Source organism: Chiroxiphia lanceolata, chromosome 12, assembly GCF_009829145.1.
Source record: "Chiroxiphia lanceolata isolate bChiLan1 chromosome 12, bChiLan1.pri, whole genome shotgun sequence".
In the NCBI taxonomy this organism is placed as follows: Eukaryota; Metazoa; Chordata; class Aves; order Passeriformes; family Pipridae; genus Chiroxiphia; species Chiroxiphia lanceolata.
In genome coordinates, this window is record NC_045648.1 from 16,208,353 (window position 1) to 16,228,136 (window position 19,784).

Consider the following 19,784-nt stretch of genomic DNA (forward strand, 5'->3'; position numbering starts at 1 on the left):
AGCTGGATAATCTCCCTCTCAAACCTCTCCAGCCACTGGGGAGGGAAGAACACAACGGGAAAAACTCCTGGCTGCTGCACCAACACCTACCCCAAACTCGAAGAGGAGAGTGAGGAGAACAGCAGGTGCTAGAGGTTAAAAATAATCAAAAGGAGTCACGAGCAGAAGAATAAATCTTCCCTCTCCTCTTCATACAAATCCATTCTTTTTGGATATTAAACCTCCAAAGCCACAGGATACAACCTAATGACTTAAAGAATCGGTTATTGGAAACTGAACACTGTGACTGAGTCACAGAACCTATTTCTTTTGTAAAGGTCATTTTAATGCCATTTGGTTATCTCCCATTAATACTGTTCTAAGTGGGGGGTAAAAATGTGAATCGACTGAAATTTTTATCTCCCATTAATACTGTTTCAAGCAGGAACAGGATTAAAAGGGAATATACCCAAAGGTTACAGCCCATTAATGCTGTTCCAGGTAAAAATATGAATATGAGCCACTTGCAAATGTCTTTTCTCACAGGCAACAGCACCTTAATTCTTATAGGAAGAGAGTATCCCCTTCTCCTGGCTCCACGGGAGTTAAGAGGGTGGAATCTGCCAGTGGAGCTGGTCCTATCTGGGATAACCAGGCGCAGGAGAAGCAGCAGAGGATGCTGCACACTGAGCTTTGGCATCTCTGTGTTGTCCAGTGCCACCAGAATACACTGAAAGTCCAGGACACGCCTGATCCTTCCAGTTAATTGATTTTTTTAACTCCTCTCAATGGCTCTTTGTCTGGCTCTGGAAACATTCAGCAGCATCCACTGCAATCCCGGCAGCGCGGGGCCGTTCCCATCCCACCTCTCAGGGGCCGGAGCTCCGGCTGCTGCTGCCAGAGCTGGATTCAGCTGGAAGAGGCTGGACACGACCACAACGTCCTAGAGAATGACATTCAGTCCCTTTGAGGTGCTGCCTACATTCTCCTCTAACAGCCCGAGAACCAGGATTAAAGAAATAAGAACAAACAAGGGCTTTTATTCCTCTACCCTTCCAGGTTGCAGCCCTGACTTCCCCGGCGAGCTGAACGCGCGGATTGCGCAACACCACTCCAGAAATCCAAAAGCAATTCCAGCTGCTGCTCCCAAGGTTCCCGTGCAAACCACCACCCACTGGGAACGCAAAGAGCGGTGCTGTCTCTAAAAAAACCTGGCTGCAGTTTTTCCAAAGCAATTCAAGCAATCAATTCCCGTTTTTTTTCCGGCAGAGATGCTGCAGACGCACGTCAGCAGTGAAGGGCAGGGGCAGCTCCCTCAGCCTGTCGGCTGTTTGGCTGTTTAATTTTATTTTTAAAGCAACTGAGAGATGTGAGTGGGATGTTTGCAGAGGTAAATAACCAGCTGCTCAGGGAACACGCCTGGCATGTGGAGCTGCCGTGGCTGCACCCCCGGGAAAAACGAGATGTTGGGAAAAGGACGGATGATAAAACAATCTGGATAAAACAATGCTTTACATCAAGGCTCATCCCAGACCTGCCCAGTGACCTTTGGGCACACCTAAGCCAGGGAGAAATTTCCTACTTCTGAATTTTGGCTGAGAATTGAAAGAAAAAAAAATTACCAAGATGTAATAAATGAAGTTGCTTTCTGAGCTCCCCAGGAAAGCTGAAGTGTGGCCCAGGAGGATGGAGGAGGATGCTTAAGGGTTTCACTGGTGCAGAGGGACACACCCACATCTCACTCCTAAGGGTTACAGTCTAGGCAAACAGCTGGGATTCCAATATAAAGTTCATCTGGATGTTTCTAACTAATCTAATTAAAGAGAAAAAAAAGAGTCTTCAAACACTGTCCTAAGTCCACATCAACGAATTCCCTACTTATAGAGCAAAACATCCCTGTGGCTAAATCACAGTTCTTTAGGAGAGCACTGCTTGAATCATGGAATCCTTTGGATTGAAAGGGATGTTCAAAGGTCCTCTCGTTTAACTGCCCTACCATGGGCAGTGACACCTTCCCCTAGACCAGGCTGTTCAACCTCTCCAACCTGACCTTGAACACTTCCAGGGATGGGCATTCCCATCTCTTCCAGTGTGAAGAACTTGTCCCCAACATCCAACCTAAACCTCCCTTGGCACAACTTGAGGCCATTTCTTCTCCTCCTGTCCTTGTTCCCTGGGAGCAGAGCCCGACCCCCACCTGGCTCCACACTCCTGTCAGGGAGTTGTAGAGAGCAAGAAGGTCCCTCCTGAGCCTCCTTTTCTCCAGGCTGAGCCCCCCCAGCTCCCTCAGCTGCTCCTGGTGCTCCACACCCTTCCCCAGCTCCATTCCCTTCTCTGGACACACTCCAGTCCCTCATGGGCTTTGTAAGAAAATGGGGAAAAGTAGAAAAAAATATCACCTATTTTTAAACCAATTTGAACCTTGTTACTGGAAACATAAGTGTGATATTTAAGGAATATAATTTATGACAAATAATATATAAATACATAAATATTTTATAATAACATTTATCACCCAAAAAAGCATATTGCAACCATATCCACCACTCCAACCATGGTGCTCCATTTCAAGGAGCACCACTAGAAAAAATTTTTCCTATTAAATCCCAGTGCAGGAAAAAGAAAATCCGTAGGATTTACATCAAATGGGCTTTAAAAGGACACACTTGGTCTCAGTACATGTCTCAAACTGCGTGCAACTATGGATGATGTCACCGTGTTTAGATGGCAGTAGCAGTTTGTCTTGACAGCCAGCCCTAAAAGTCTAATTTGGAAAAGGCTCACAGGAATCTCATGGAAAAAAAAAAAATCCCAAACAATAGCCTGAAGCTGTTCAGAAAAGGTAAATTAGGAAAACAGCAAAGCTGCAGAAAAAAATAAATCACTCTCAGTTTTGCTCCACTTCCGTGTGAGCACAACAGCAATGGTATTCCCAGGAACAGGAGGTTCTTGTCCTACCACAGACACTTTGAAAGCAGGGAAAGAGATTAACAGGTCCAAGGAAGCTCTTAGTTGCCCCATTCCCTAAATCAGGAGTTGCAGCACAAAGATGTCGCTGCCTCCTGAAAGACAAACCTGAGCTGAATATAATCTAATCTTTGATATGTGGAGGAAAAACAAAGGGATCAAAGAAGGTGTCTGGAAGAGAGGAGGAGAATGAAGGGAAAGAGGAAAAAAAATTAAAATACACAAGTTTGGCCTTTAAGCTTCCAGAGAAAAGAAAAATTTCAGCCCCAAATCACGAGGTCAAATCTGCAAATGGTTTGCAGGGTAATGCAGCAACCCAAAGCTCTGCCCTTAAGAGCTCTTCCTTAAGGAATTTTAGGAAGGGAAGGAAAAGTAGAAGTATGCCCACTTTATCTTCCAGCCTGCCTGATTTGTAACTCTTTGGGATGGTGCTGGCAGAGCAGAAGGAATTCTGGATTACCCTCACTTTCTCCAAAAGCCCTGGAAGCAGCAGAAGCCCCAGAGCAGCCATCCAGCTGCCGGAGCGAAGGAATGCAAACTTCTGTTCCAACAGCAAAGAAAAGAACAGATATGATTCAGATCTTTTTTTCCTTAAAAACAGCTGTGGATCTTGTGACAGCAAAGCAAAGAGGTTGAGTGGGTGAGTGCACTGAGTGCATCCCTGCCCTCCACCTCATCCCAACACACCAACCCGCCAGGCTGGAGGGGCTTGGAGCAACCTTGTCTGGTGGAAAGGGAACTGAGAAGAGAAACTACAAAGGTGCTGTTTAAAGGAAAAAAAGATGAAAAATTAAGAAATTCTTCCCTGTGAGGGTGGTGAGGCCCTGGCACAGGTTGCCCAGAGAAGCTGTGGCTGCCCCATCCCTGGAAGTGTCCAAGGCCAGGCTGGACAGGGCTTGGAGCAACCTGGGATAGTGGAAGGTGTCCCTGCCCAGGGCAGGGGGTGGAACTGGATGGGCTTAGAGGTCCCTTCCAACACAAACAACTCTGTAATTCATTCTGTGAACAGTCCCCAGAAGAAGTGAGAGGCCACCTCCAAAGCAGCGTTACCAGTGAACCATTTGTGCTGCCACTCTCAACCCAAGTGGACAACCTATTCCTGAAAAAAACAGCATCTAAGCAAAAAAACAATTCTCCAAACTTCCTTCTACCTCCTCTTTCACGGAGATCTCCTTCTCCACCTCTGCAAATCTAATCTAGACAGAGATGCTCCCTCTGACACTGCTAAAGAGAACTATAAAGTAACCTTGGTCCAACATGATACATTAATGAGCACACCAAAAACCAACCAGCATGAAAGTGTTTCAAAGAAATAACAGGACTGGAGGTGGAATAACAGGATTGCAGGTGGAATGCAATAGTTTTCATGCTGGTTTTCTTAAATTAATGTGGTCACCTCCTCGGGTCACCACAGTAACCACCATTAATTGCAGACTGTGGGAGCCTGCTCTGATATTTACTCATCAACTCCAGCAAGAAACAGCTCCACAACCTCTTGGACAACGCCAGGAGAAGCACTGTGAGTGTAAGGACATGGAGTCCTCTTGCCTGGGTGCTTTAGAAGAATTAACACACATTTTCCTGCAGAACTGTCCCAAATAAAAAGCCTTTTCAATTTCTTTACCTTCAGTTTTAGCAGTTTTGCTGCTTTTCAGGGCAAAGCCCATCTCAAACACCTTCTACCCTTTGATAACTCCAGAATAACTTAGCTCAGCCCATTCCACCTGTTGGCTTTGCAAAATGGATCTGTTTGCTTATCCTTAGCTGAGACATCCACGACCACTAGTCCTTCCTCTGATTCCCAGTTTTCTGCAGGCAGTTGACGCTGATCCAAGTCCTCAGGCTCATTAGTGGGATATAATCATAGAGAGTAGACACCTCTGTCGACAACTGCCAGAAAAGCCCTTTCAAAATACAACACAGATGCCCCCAAAACCATGAGTTTCACTCTACTTCAGTCAAAGCCACTTTTAAGAGAAGAGGACACAGCCAACAAACCACCTCCCTGCACCTTGCAAGGCCCACAGCGGGGCTGAGGCTGATCCCACGTCACCCACATGCAGATGGGCTTTCACCAACAAAACTCTTCAACAAGCAAAGCTGGCAATTCCAAGGAAAACCATGTCAAAGAGTTACAGGGTAAACTCAAGGCAAGTTAACTAATGAAGATTTGCATCCTTCTTCAGAGTTTCAGATCTGCAAAGTTGAGGGCCCAGTTCTAACACGCAGGAAAAGTCCTCATAATGGAACCAGTTGCACCAGCCAAATCAAGCACTAATGATTAGAAAATACAGTTTTGACCATGAAAGTTGCCATTGAGGTGGGGAAGGGATGGAAGGAGCTGAGTGCACAGAAACTCCATAAATACAACACCATCAATGCACCATGCAATGCATTCTCTTTTCAATTACTACAAAGAATGGCTACCAATAATTCTCATTTTCACACTGAGAAATCACCAGCGTTAAGAAACACTCAAGTGAAAACCAATCACTGATAAATTTGGCAGAAAGCCATTTGCTGGCCTTGCTTTTCCTCTTTTTCCTGGAAGTAGGTAGGATTCTATAGGCAGAAACACAGCCTTCTCCCACTGCTAATGCTGTTGGAACTTTGCTATCAGCATTCAGCAGATAATCCCAGAGCAGTGTCATAACAAACTCCCAACTGCTCGGGTTTGGTTCTTTTCGCCGCTAAAACATTTCCACGCTCCCGTTGTTTCCATCTTACCTCAAGCACTGGGCCAGCTCCAAGAATAATCTGTTCTACTCCGCTGGCAAATCCCTTCTGGCTGAGGGCGGTGAGGTGATGAATGAGGAAGTTGGTGCTCTGTGTCTTCCCCGAGCCGCTCTCTCCCGAGATGACGATGCACTGGTTCTTCCTGCGCTGGAGCATGGCGTGGTACGCCACGTCCGCCACGGCGTAGATGTGGGGCTCCAGCTTGCCCAGCTGGTGGTTGTCGTACATCTTGACATACTTGGGGTTATAAATAGGTAGGAACTTGAAGGGATTGATAACGATGAGGATGCTGCCCACGTAGGTGTAGATTTTCTCCTGCTTGAAGCGGTTCCTGAGGTTCTCCAGGAGCGTCTTCTCGTTCAGGTCGGGCAGCCCGCACAGGTCATCGTAGTCCTTCTGCTGCGGCTGCGGGAGGAAGCCGCGCTCCACCATCCGGCGCCGCTCCTCCGTCACCCGCAGCCAGGACTGGAGGCTCCCGTAGTGGATGGAGCCGTCCAGGTTCTTCTCCCGCAGCAGGAAGCGATAATCCTCGCCGCTGATGCGGTTCTCCAGGGCCATGCGCGGCCACAGCATCATGCGCTGGACCGGGCAGTCCGTGGGGTTGAGGATCCATTCCTCCCCTCCGAACTCCTTCACCTCGGCCAGCACGTAGCATTTTGTCTTGTCCAGCTGGAGTTTGCTGATGAGGGACTCGATGACCTCGGCGGCCGTGGAGGTTTTGCGGGCGGTGATGGGGCAGTAGATGGTCCCCTCGGCGATGCTCCCGGGGTAGATGTGCAGCGTGAACTCGCTCTCCTCGAAGCGTCGTCTTCCTCCAGCATCATTCACACTCATATTGGATCCTGTCCCATCAGTACCCGCGATGCATAGTCAGGGCCGTCCCGGGTCTTGTCAGGTCATCATGTCAGCAATGCTAAAGGGGGCAAAATAAAAACAGATCAGGTGGTTCAGCACCTTGAAAAGCTGCCAACATGCACCAGGAGATGCAACAGAGCAACTCAAGTAATGATGCCAATTGCCTTAAAGAAAGCAAATGATGATTCCCAACAGGCATCTGGAAGGAGAGCAGGGTTTTCATACCCCAGAGTTGTAATAAATTAAGGTACTGAACACCCAAACACTGCCCACAGCAGAGGCTCTACTCACATGGAACTCCCGCAGCACCTCAAGTTTTTGCTGATTTTGCCCCAAATCTGAAGCATCAAAGATTCAAAAAGACCCTCTGATTTTCAGTGTATTGTACAGAGAATAAAACAAACTCCAGACATCCCGTTGAATCAATTAATGGGCACAGCACCCTCAAATTTTGGCTCCTGAGATAAAATGACCATCATCTTACCCTATGGACCTGTCCCTTGCCTCAGATACATTTTTCCATGGTCCTGGGCTAGTGAGGAGTAGATAAACTCCTTTTTCTTCCTCTCCAAGAGATTTTGAACCCATCGGGATTCAAACAGCAGCACTTTCCCCCTACCAAGTCCCCCTTTCCCAGAGATGTCCATATCTGGCACCAGGTATGAAATGCTACAGTCACCTCCCTCCTACAGTCACACTTTTTATTTCTCTTGTACTGCTTAAAACCCACAGAACACAAACCTCTGGTGCTGGAACACCAAATGAGCAGCTGATTCCTCGAACTTCCTCACTACAAGAAGATGACAGCCCAGCAGCAGCCCCAAATGAAAGTAAATCCAGAGTTAATGGGCCTCAGCTCTCCACCAATCAGTTCTAAAATTCCAAACTGCCCTGGGAGATGCCAAAGAGTTATCCCAGTATAAAGACAAAAGAGAACTGCGGAGAAATGCCAGACCCTCAGAGCCAGGATCTGGGCCATCAAGCGACTCAATACAGATTACAGTTTACATGATGCACATTCTAACATTAAACTTATGAGCTTTCCCTTGAGCTCTGCCCCACTGGAGCAGGACCTCACAACTCTGACAGTTCTTCCCTCATGGCATCAACAAAACACTCAAGAAGGGTCAAAAAAACATGAGGTCAAAAAACCAACAACAGGTTTAGGGAACTTCAGATACTCAGTGTTAGGAAGAGTATCAAGAGGAAACATTCCACTGGTTGCCCTGTCCTTGCGCTGCTCCCCAGGGTCCCAGATCCAGGACCTTCAATTCGAGCACAGCCACCCTCATCTTCCACATCCACCGCGAGGCTGGGATTTGGAGCTGTGTTTCATTTCTGAGGCCCTCAAACGAGTACAGCTTTGCTGTTGTACTGCCTGCCCCTGCAATATTTCATGCAGTATATTATCCCCAGCCACGCGCTCCTCACAGCCGGGCAGTGGATGTGTCCCAGTGCGATCCATCTGGCAGGGATTCACGGCGCACTGCTTGGGAGCAGGACATACATTATACTCTGGAAAGCGTTCCAGCTGCTTTCCTATGGCTTTACTACAGGCACAGATGCAATAGGGATGATGTCAGTCAAGTGCTGGGTTGGGCTTTGTGGAGCTCTGCAGCTCCAGAGTTTTTCCTCAAGAAGGAGAGGGGGGGGGAAAAAAAAACAGTAAACTTAAGCTTGATAATTCCTCACTGAGATTTTACTTCAAAGCTCAGGCCAGGAGGGCTGGCTATTTTTATTGGTGTTATCAGAGTGTATCCAAGACTCACGTGGGAAGTGCAAACAGGGCTCGAAGTTGGTTACCTTGAGCAAACAGACCTTCCCTCTTCCCTCCTGCACGCTCGATAAATACGCTATAAAGCATCAGGCCACTCTACTCCACCCACCCAAACGCTTTCCTCGCGTCTCTAGAGATGTTTATTCTGCATGGAATCGGCGTAACAACAAACATCTGTGCCTTCTGCATCCAAACAACTGGAATCCAGCAGGATCACGAGCCAAGCGTGAACCCCCTGGAGATGCTCAAAGCCCCAGGAACTCCAGGAACGAAGAGGAGCCAAATTCCCCCCCCTCCAAAACCACTCACACACCAGAAGCTGCCACTAATGACTAACAAATTTGGCAAGGTCAGAAAGCAAAGGGGTGTCAATTCAAGCCTTATAAATCCCAGAGGTGCCACAGGGTTTAGTGGTAACAACCCCAAACATGGCTTGGGGTATTGTGTGTGAGGTCAAAGCAACGTTAATGAAGTTAATTACTTGTGGTCTCCCAACCACTGCTGCACATGAGCCCAGCCCTGCTCTGCATCAGCACCTCCTGCAGACACTCGGCTTTCCCGAAGGACCTGGGAGAAAACATTGCAATGAGAGATGCATAATTAGGTAATTAGCATATGGCAGGCTCTCCTAAAGACAACTGTCTGAGCAGGCTGTCATATTAGCTATTGTACAACTTTAAAAATTATTAATATTTTTGTGCTTGGGCATAAAAAATTAAACAGGAACATGAAAAGAGCAACACAGAGTTTGTATTTTGTCACCCAGGACTCCCTGCACTGGTTTAATTAAGGGTTTTTGTGTCGCTCTGTGTTTACATTTAAATGGGAAGATATAAAAATGATGCCCCATTTTGGTCATTTATACATTTTGTGTACTGCAAACTCCCAGGAACAAAAATTTATGGTCTCACAGACCTTTGAAAGGGAACATTTATGGCATTTTAAGTCAATATGTAATCATGGGATGGTTTGGGTTGGAAGGGACCTTAAAGATCATCTCATTCCACCTCTTGCCATGGGCAGGGACACCTTCCACCAGATCAGGTGGTTCCAAGCCCCATCCAACCTGACTTCAACACTTCCAGGGATCCAGGGGCAGCCACAGCTTCTCTGGACAACCTGGGCCGGGGCCTCACCACCCTCACAAGCAACAATTCCTTCCCAATATCCCATCTAACCCTGCCCTCCAACAGCGGGAAGCCATTCCCCCTTGTCCCGTCCCTCCAGGCCCTTGTCCCAAGTCCCTCTCCAGCTCTCTTGGAGCCCCTTTAGGCACTGGAAGGGGCTCTAAGGTCTCCCTGGAGCCTTCTCTTCTCCAGCTGAACACCCCCAGCTCTCCCAGCCTGGCTCCAGAGCAGAGGGGCTCCAGCCCTCCCATCATATATTTTCAGTCTAATATGTTCTGTATCCTTTTCCACTTTGTTTGAATGAAGATTCTTACTCAAATTAACCCTGCATGCTGATTTTGCTCAGTTTTACTCCGCTACCATCATTCTACTGGCGACATGAAAAATAGGATCTGCAAACACGGTTACAGATGGGGCCTTGTGTCCTCCTACATACCAAAATAAACGAATGTTTCCAAGGAGCTCAGAGGCTCTGATAAAAATGACAATAACCATCTGATTAGGAGCAGGTTGACAGAAAGACTAAAATTTCAATGGTCAATTAGGTTTTGTGCAGCCCCTAAATTTGTAAATAGTGATTGATTTTTCCATTCTGTGTGATCTTTTACTAGTTGGCCACGGTTTAACACACATTCAGAAAGCCCAATCTCAGTATTTTCACTTTCAGCGCGAGCAACACGTGGCAAAAGTCCAAAATAAACTGTGCACTGGAAGCATCCGTACCCGGCATAAATAATCTGTGACAGCTAAAGCCTGGAATCACGGACAGAGTTTGCCAAATATTGAATGATTTGGAAAAAAACCCAGAGATCAGTGTCAGCCTTGAGGCTGCAAAAGGGGCAATTCTGGAAGCAAAGTTCACTGGGATTATTATAACATCCCATAACCCGGGGAAGGACTACAAAAATAGTGAGTTTCTCCTTGTTCCCAATCCTCAGGCTTGGTTTCCTCAAGGCAGCCTGGATTTATCCATCACCAGCACATCATGTCACACCACGTGGGGCAGAGATTCCAGATAAACTTATGAAATCTGATAGAGAAATGGCCAATCCAAACACATTTCCCTGATCCATCCGAACCCATCGGCACGAGAGCTCTCCAGATTTTTCTCCTGCAGGAGCAAAGAGCCTCGTGCTGCTGGATCCCTGAAACAACACCCTGGTGACATCAAGGCTAACACATCAGTGGTGGCCACCATAGCCCAGGCAGGGGGAATATCCAGGGAGAAGCTCAGCACCTGGGTTTTCACTGCACAGCTTCACATGCCAGGTCATTTCACCACCTGCAGAACACTCAACCCTCTCCTTTTCTCATCTTTCTCTTCCCTGCTCACTGTGGTTTTCTCTTCCCACTGTTTGCTGATGGGAGAGAAACGTTATTGCCACTTAATCACCTACAGCAGCCCAGCTCAAAGAACCTCGTGTGCAAGTGTGGGAGGTGGTGGTACCTAAAACACGTGTTTATGGACCCAGGTATTGGTGCAGGGAAGACAGGAGGTGCAAAATTTCTCTGAATTTAGTTTTATCCAAAACAATGGAACCTCTAATGCAGGAACAGTGAGATTTGCAAGTGTTGCAGCGGTCACGGAATGATTTGGGTGGGAAAAGACCTTTGAAGGTCATCTGGTCCAACCCCTCCTGCATCGAGCAGGGACACCTTCACCCATGTTTGTCATTGCAATTCAAATGGACTTGTTCAAAAGGAATGATAAGGTTGGATGGAGATGAAAAACCCCCATCAGCACTCCAGGATGGCCCATATGCAGAAGAAAGGTCTCCTGGCTGAATTTCAGAGCAGTTCATTTGGGCTGAGGCACCCGAGGGAGATGCCAAAGCAGTGAGACAACTTAAATTAGAGCAGAAAATGAAAGCAGAAGTGGAGATGTGGCAGAGGCTCAGCAGCAACACAAGTCCCTGCTGCATCCTGTGTGATGGTGCCAATACAGAGCCAAAACCAACCCCCAAGGCACCAAACCACCCACTGAGGACACCCAGGCCACGGCACCAACATCCCAACCACACATCTCACTGCTTCAGTGGTTTCTTTCCTCTCCCTTTACAATGTTCCCTTCGGTCCCAATTCCTTAACCAAGAAATTCTTCTCCCTTGCTAAACCCATTTCATCTTGCTCAGAGTTCAAGGCAAATGGGGGTGAACCTAAAAATTTGGTGTCCCTTCACTTCCCGCAAACCCGAATGATTTTGCAGTTAAACCTTCTCGATGTCCCCAATTCCAGTGGGACTCGTACACTGGTTTTTGGCTGTTTTATCAGGAGTCATAATGAAAGGAGAAGCCACGCTTGGGCAGTGCCAAGCACCCTGTCTCTGGCAGATGGGGATATTTCTGGAAGCAAGGGTGATCCCACACCGACTGCTCAGCCTCCCAGAATACAAAAGAAGTTGTGAATCCACCACTCAAACTATGCAAATCATTGCCAAAGATGTAGAGTTGCCCACACTGGAACCAAAATAGGTTGGAAGCGTTTTCTAAGTTGTTCCTGAGCTCAACGGCCTCGCCCATGGCTTGAAAAATTAGAGAAAAGTCACATCAGGCTGTTTTTTCCCAGTATTCCAGTGGAAATTCAGCACTTTAAGCAACTCTACCAACTCTTTATCTCTTCCTTCCATAGAGGAGGATGACACTGGAGTTTCAGTTTGTCACCTGGGAGCTCCTTGCTGGGCACTGGAGGTGATTCTCCTTCTCTTTCAGAAATGGGATCTGTTCACCCACACTTCAATCTGACATTTTTTGATCTTAAGAAGTCCATGGATGATACAGGATAATCCCTTCCAGAGCCTGCAATCACCTCATGTCACAAGGTTTTGATATTCCCCTGCGGTCTGACAACCACTCCATGTTCCTCTCCTCTAGAGCTGGAAGATGGATGAGGATGATGTTATCCACCCATCACATTTGCTGATGCACCTTCTGTGGAATCTACCAGACCTCTCAGCTAAGACAAAATGAAAATGGGAAGGAAAAAAAGCCAACTAAAAAAAAAAAAAAAAAGAATTGCAAGAAAAGCTGTTGTGAAAGGAGCTGCTCCTAAAAGTTGTTACAAACGTTTCTGAGGAAGAGGAACTGAATCAGGACATGCATAACAACACAATCACTTACTCTTCCCCTTAAGGTCAAAGAACCTTCTGTGCAGGGGATGAATCAGCGTTCGAGGAAATGTGGGTTCCGCAGTGACCGCAGCTCTTCCCTACAGGATTCCTGCCCCACTGGTTGGGGACGCCCCCAAAGACAAGGACAAGGGACAGATAAAGGAAAATTAAACTAAGGAACTACAAGAAGGGTTGGGGAGGTCTTGACTGAGGCAACTGCATGGGAGAACTGATTCTCATCTTGGTTTCCCTCCCAGCATTTCTGTGTGGAGCTGGGAGACCCAAAGAAACGGTGCCAGGAAAATCTTGCCCCGGATCGTTCCTCTTTCTTGAGCTCCCGATTTGAGTCACTGCATTTTGACTTCTGGAAGCTCTGCTGTTCTCCCAAAACACGTCCCCTATACAGACAGCGGGTTCCTCCAGCTGCTCCCTCGGCCTTTTTTTGCCAGAAACCAAAAAGCCAGTAATATAAACAATAAAATTTAAAAAATCCAAAGGGAATTGCTGGATCCTGTCTGAGGCTGCAAGAGTGGCTGCTGTTGGATTCGCTGCTCCCACATTCCCTAGGTACTTAATGAGAACAGCCAATGGAATGGCAAGGACTAGCAAAAAGCCAGAAACTAAGGAAGAACCTGGTGTACCCTGAGTGTTTGGACATTTCTGGGTGACAAATCCTTGTTACACGTTGCTTTGCTGCTTCTCGTGACTAATGAAATAGTCACTGGCCAGAGGTGGGACAACCCTGTTCCAAACACCAAGATAAATCTGTCATTCACCAAACTGACAGAATCCCATTTCCAGCCCCTCCAGGCTTTCCCAGATTATCTCTGGGCATCGGACAGAGCCTCCCTCACCAATACAGCAACTCTGCTCACCTGAACAGCCAAAGGATCAGATTTCCCTCTCTGCCTGGTTGGATTTGCTCCTTACAGGTGTACACAGAGCAGTTCAGCCTCTGGAAAGCCAACTGGAAACAAACCTGGAGTCGATATCTCAAAAACACAGATCCCTGTCAAATCCCACATGGATGCCAGCTCAGGGCAGAACCAGCACAGGGAGACGGCTGCAGGGACCATAAATGCACTCAGGATCAGCCTCTCATCTCACCAAGCACATGCCCAGTTCTTTATATTTTAGTCTGCAGCCCAAAATTTCCTGTTTGGAGCCTGAAAACCAGCAGTGCTTACACTAAAAATCTTTTTGAATCTGTTAAAAAAGAAGGCTATGAAGTGTAAGAGCAGAGTGACGCTGCCAAGGACTAAAGGAACTCACGCTGAGAAGAATCTTCCAGCCCCAAAATAGCTGCAGAAAATCCCTTTTTGAGAGCTCAGGAATTACACCAGCGTTAAGGACAAGGTGCTTCTATCCTAGAGGAGCTCGAGAGCTTCAGAGAACAAAACCTGGGGAATTCAAGGGATCCTTCTCCTCCTAAAACAGCCCTGCAGGCAGCGAAGGTGGGAGAAGCCTGAGGAGTGTTGTGCCCAAAAGGGAGCCTGTTGAAGGATGGGGCAGCACTCCAGGACCACTCAGAGCTCCAACAAGCAGCACACTTGAAATGACAGCTGAGTAAAAAGGTCCTTCCCTTCCCAGAAGCACCAAGGACGCACAAACACCAGCACCAAAATGCCACCGAATGGCTGCATTTGGAAGATTCCAAAGATAATGGAAATAAAAGGCAGCTCATTAAAAAAAAAAATGTTATTTTTATATCTTTTCATCAAGAAATTCTTTCTCATGTTTATGATGAAATGGCAGAGTATTTTGAACACTGACATATAGGTGTATATTGACATATATCAACTCTCTGTATTGATATACTGATATTTATCAACACATTTGAAATGATCTTGGTGGGTTGGAGAACCACGTCCTCCAGAAGATCCTCACCTGGGGGTCTCCTTCCTTGGGAAACAACCCAAACTTCCAGCATGAGCAAGACAAACCAACACTTCTCAGCCTTGCTTCTCATGAAGCCCACGGACACAGCAAAATAAACATCAAACCACCTTGGAAATTGTGACACCTGCGCTGTATTTCCCTAAAAATACCGAATTAGGGACAATTTACGTAACTGAATGTCACCATGTTATTTTTGAATACTGGGTCAAGTAGTAATTAATAATTTCAGATGTTTTTCCTGTGGTCTTAGAGCTTTGAAGTTATTTTGAAGGAGATAATGCAGCTTAGGAGAAAAGCAATTGAAGTGCAACAGCACCAGAGGATGGAATAATGTGCTTGCTGATGTTCTCCCTTTCCTCATTTTATGGAGGATTATGGAGAGTGACCAATAGTGAGGGAGGGATGGTTTTAAAGCCTTCTCACAGAAAACTCTTTTTGGCAAACAATCTGCTTCAAATCAAATTTTCCAGTGTTCCCTATTTTACTGCATTTCCCAAGAATTATTACCTGTGACGCACCAACACAAACCCAGGAGCTTTCTCTTCTGCCAAGACAGTTCCAACTTTCCTACTGATAAGAGAGATGCTCCTCAAGATTAGAATGAACACCAAGAATCAGCTCTGGCTGGGCAGCAGCCAAACCCCATTCTTTAGTATTTTAGAGAGCATCCACCTGTCAATAAACAAGAGTTTAAACAACTGATTCCCTGATTTTTCAGCTCCGTCTCCCACTTTTTAAGCGACGCCACAATCCAGCTTTTCCTAAGCATCCAAATAGGAATAAACTTGTTTTAGGAATCCACGTGCACCTACCCCTGCAGCTACCGGTTTCTTCTGCTACAACTCTGATTTCCCAGACAAAATGACCGAGGCTTCCACCCCAGCCCACTCTCATCCCTTCAAAACCCTCCTTAGACCCTCAGCTAACTTCGCCCCCCGGCTGCCCCTTCTGCCTGCGCCTCCTTCCCATTTCCCATGTGCAGATGAAATCATTTTCCCCCGGAGAATCAGCTTCTCCACACGAAACGAAGGTCAGCCCTCGGCAGCAGGAGCTGCAGCCTCGTCAGGAAATCAAGAGGCTGCTCAGGCCTGGATTTAGTTTCACATTCAGTAAAGGATGATGCCGTGCGTTATCTGTCTCCTCTTCACGTCCAGTGTCTCACCCAGCTCAGGGATATTTAATAACCTAAAGAGTTTGGAACAGTAATAGAAATAACTGATAAATAACGTGTGTAGTTTAGGAACTTGGCCTCTGTAGCCAGAGCATGCTGGGATCTTCCACTCCTTTAAACTGAGCACTTCAAAATCCTCCAAAAAATCAGGATTTCTTTTCTATGTAGAACTAGTCAAAAGTTTGGAACAGCAAACTGAAAACATCCCTCTGCTCCCTGGTGTGTGCAGGAGCAGGATTCCATTATCCAGAGACTGATGCAGAGCTGGTAGCAACCTACAGATTCCCTGTACAGTCTATATAGCACGAGGAACAGATCTTAAAGCACTCAGAAATGTGCTGTCAGAGATCAAAGGGAAAAGAATATTAAAGCTGTACTGTTAGATCTGCTTAGTTACCTTACAAAGGGGAAAAATAAAAAACAAACCAAAAACCCCAAAACCAAAACAAACACCAAACAGGATGAGTCAGACTTTAAACAAGACTTCCAGCAACTAGTTCACAGAAAAAAAAAAAAAAAATCAGGCTTTTTCGTCTAAAGGCCATATTTATCAAAAATATTCAGCCCACAGATAATGATAATTTACAAGCAAGGGCAGGAATAGGATGTTGGATTTAAACAAGCCACAAAACAATATATTCTATCTCAAAATTAAACTGTCAGGCAAGTGCCACAACACGAGAGTGGTATTTAAACTTGAAGAAGTGTTCTGAAAGCATCAGGACACGAAACTGAAAAACAAAAGCCTTCTCACAATGCAAAAAGTACTGAAAAATCCCTTGAATTATTGCTGACAGCTCCACTAAAAATAGTTCTTGGTAGCTACCTGAAAACACAGGCTTTGTGGTTCTTTGAAAACATTGATATCAGACAGAGAGGCAAAAAATAAAAAACCCGACAAAAAAAAAGGAGGAGCTTTTCAAGTATTTAATCAAAATATTTCCCTTGCCCAAAGTCCCTCTCCAGCTCTCCTGGAGCCCCTTTAGGCTCTGGAAGGGGCTCTAAGGTCTCCCTGGAGCTTCTCTTCTCCAGGAGAACACCCCCAGCTCTCCCAGCCTGGTTCCAGAGCAGAGGGGCTCCAGCCCTCGGAGCAGCTCTATGGTCTCCTCTGGACTGGCTCCAGCAGCTCCACGTCCTTGTGCTGTTGGACCCCAGAGCTGGAGGCAGCTCTGCAGGGGGGAGTCTCACCTGAGCAGAACTTCAAGTCCTGCTCAAGACAAATTCAGCTCCTCCTTGAGGTCAGCAGATATTGCTTTTCCTGAGGGCTCAGAAATGCTGACTGGAGGCTGCAGAAATGCAGGGATGTTTGATGACCGGCACTGGGGAATCGATGCATCCCTCAGAAATGCCATAATTCACCTTTTTCAAATGCAATTAGCAGTGAACTACCAAGGATCTACAGATGATGCTCTGGATCAGCATTCTGCTGTAATAAATCTGTATTTTATGGTGCCTCTGGGTTATTTAAAGCTGCTTATGGGGGTTCACACACCTTGTGCTAAAGGAATATCACTGATAAGGATTAGGAGGAAAGCATCCCTGATTCCCAAACCTGGCAAACAGGTAAGTCCCTATGGTCCCCCAACATGAAGCAGGACAGACAAAACCTACAAACAAGGATTGAGATGACACCAGGGGACAAAGACTTCACATTTCATTTGAATCTTCCCAGTCTGGGGCAAAAGCTGGAACAACATCATAGCTGGGATCAGCATTTCATTCTTGCACTTGGGTCACAGTTTCCACCTCAACCAGCCAACCTACAGCTCCACACAAAACAGGGGAGCACAGGAATGTGGCTGTGGAGGAAATACAATTCAAAAGCGCATGCAGGAAAATGAAATTATTTTATAAATCAATATATTAGTCCAATAAGGTAAGAATTAAGTCGATCGAGGTAACAGCCTGTATCTCATTACATTCCCTGAAAAAAACCACCTCGTCTGGAAGCTGCAGATTTGGTTTCTTGGGAGATGAAGCAGCAAAAATAATCAAAATATTCACCAGACTTGCAGTGGAATGATTTCAATGCTTCAGTGGGCACAAATTAAACCTGAGCATATTCAAACCAGCACAATGGATTTGCTTTTTCTCTTCAGCACTTCCGTGTGTCCTCCCTTGTCTTTAGGACCACTTTTCCACCCAGAATATCAAGTGGAGGGTGAGCTTCCCACTTTTCTCCATTAGCAGGCATGATTTTGCATTAGGACAGAGCGCTGCTGTGAAAAAGAAATTCTGATCTGCTCCTCGAAAAGGGAAGATTAAAACAAAGGGAAAACAAGGGGGAAACAAAGGGAAAACAAAGGCCCTGGAGCACAGCACGGAGAGAGGTCGAGCATCCTGGGCTGGCCGAAGGAATTAGAGGACAGATTGCAGCAGCCCAGTATTAAACATCTCCCAGATAATTCCACATCCCAAGCAGAACCAGCAGGGGAGAAAGAGCAGCTCTTCTAAGCCAGGTCTGCCCAAGAGCTCCTCAGACAGCTGGTGGTGCAATTCCCGCTGGTTGCTCCGGAGGCGGCTCCGGGACGGCGTTTGCCCTGATTGCATCCAGGGATAATCACTCTTATCCCAACACAGGGTGCCCGATGCAATAGGAAAAAAAAATCCCTTTTCCACCTCCCGTGTTCATTTCCTACAAAACCTGCTGTAAATCTAAAGCCTCCCCAAGGATACCTTGGGCTGGAACATGTCTGAGGTGATTCTATAATTATTCAAGGACTAGCAGGGTTATTCCCAGAGGAAGGCATCCAGCCCTCTCTCACCTCTTACCTTCCCCCATGTGCTGACCTGTCTCTCCCAATTTTTTTTTTCCATGTTCAAGTGAAAGCAGAGGCACCTCTTTCCCACAAACAGAGTGAGCTCCAAATGAGGAGGTAAAGATACCCCTCCAAAAACTGCAGCACACCTGAGGTTTAAGCCTCTTCTTCAATAAAAAAAAAAATCTTAACTATTAATAAAAAATATTAAGTATATTCCAGATACTTTCTGTGCCATCGGTACAGAAAAAGACGACTCCGCATCGAGCAAACTTGCAGTGAAGAATTGATCAGAAACATAATCCTTGAGTTCCTTGAAGCTTTTCAAAAATTATTATGAGCAAGCAAATAGCTTCCATAAGCCTGGAACAATTCCCAGATCTGGCATCCCTGCCCTTGGCAGGGACAGGACGCAGTCAAGGTCACCGGGTGTTATCGGGAGCCACGGAAACGCGATGCTGGTTCTGGTGGAACAGGCTCAGGTAACACCTGGTTTCATTTCCACCTTTTATTTACATGAAGGACAACAGGGATGGGAACACTATCCAGACCTCAGTGGTTTTCCACCAGCACGTCATCCCTCAGATGGATTTCTCCAATACTAGAAGCTGGTTTAGGAGAATCCAACACCAGCCATAAAAGAGATAACATAAGTTTTTGCCATGTTAAAAATACGACGTAAGATCACAAACCTCTCCCTAAAGTTCAAAGCCACCTTCCGAAATCCCCCCTAAAAATGTTGCACAGCTTCCTTTCCTCGAGTTATTAAATCCTTAATTCACATTCACCGCATGGCAAATATTTCGGCTGAAATATCTGCAGCCCTGTGCACGTGTCGTATCTTACTCACACTCCCAGGATTTCTTTCAAAATGCTCGGCCACCCCACCGCAGCAGCACACCTCAGAGTTCCCCGAGAGTCACTTCAGCGAGGGGCTGTAAATCCTTTTAACCGAACGCTTTCAGATTACGACGAATTATTCGCTGGCCCGGGGCCAGCACAACTCTCCCCGTCAGAAAAGGAGGTCGGGCAAATCCAATAACGAGTATTTAAAAAGACAAGTCAACAAAATTAGTTCCATTTTCTGGCCGGAGGCAAAGTAAGGTCATTACGGAGCAGGGAGGGGCGGGGGGCGAAGAGGAGACGCGGCTATAAAATGATAAAAAAAAAAAAAAAAAAAGTAACCCGGAATATTTAACCTATCGGGTTTTGGAATTGCTTCCACTCCATTTCACCGGCAGAATGAGAAACATTAGGACAGGAGCTGCCCGGGGGCCATGACATACACCAAGCCAGCCCCTCTCCCATCATCCCGGAGCAGATGCCACCTCTCAGCTCTCATCAGGCACCCGGAGACACGGAGCTCCCGGGATTAGCTGGCGGCACGGACGCGGCGGGAAGAATGTGC

At 46.6% G+C, this 19,784-nt stretch overlaps 1 protein-coding gene across 7 annotated transcripts in view; it reads right to left on the bottom strand.

Moving 5' to 3' along the window:
* MYO9A (myosin IXA) overlaps positions 1-19,784 on the bottom strand; it is a 169,100-nt gene that overhangs the window by 132,275 nt on the left and 17,041 nt on the right. For 5 of the 7 annotated variants that reach the window (XM_032700341.1, XM_032700343.1, XM_032700339.1 and 2 more), the window contains exon 2: positions 5,674-6,595. In XM_032700341.1, the coding sequence (XP_032556232.1) occupies positions 5,674-6,516 (843 nt within the window). In that variant the 5' untranslated portion in view covers positions 6,517-6,595. Of the gene's footprint in view, positions 1-5,673; positions 6,596-19,784 lie in introns of those variants that run through there. The other 2 variants (XM_032700338.1, XM_032700340.1) reach the window with 1 other exon arrangement.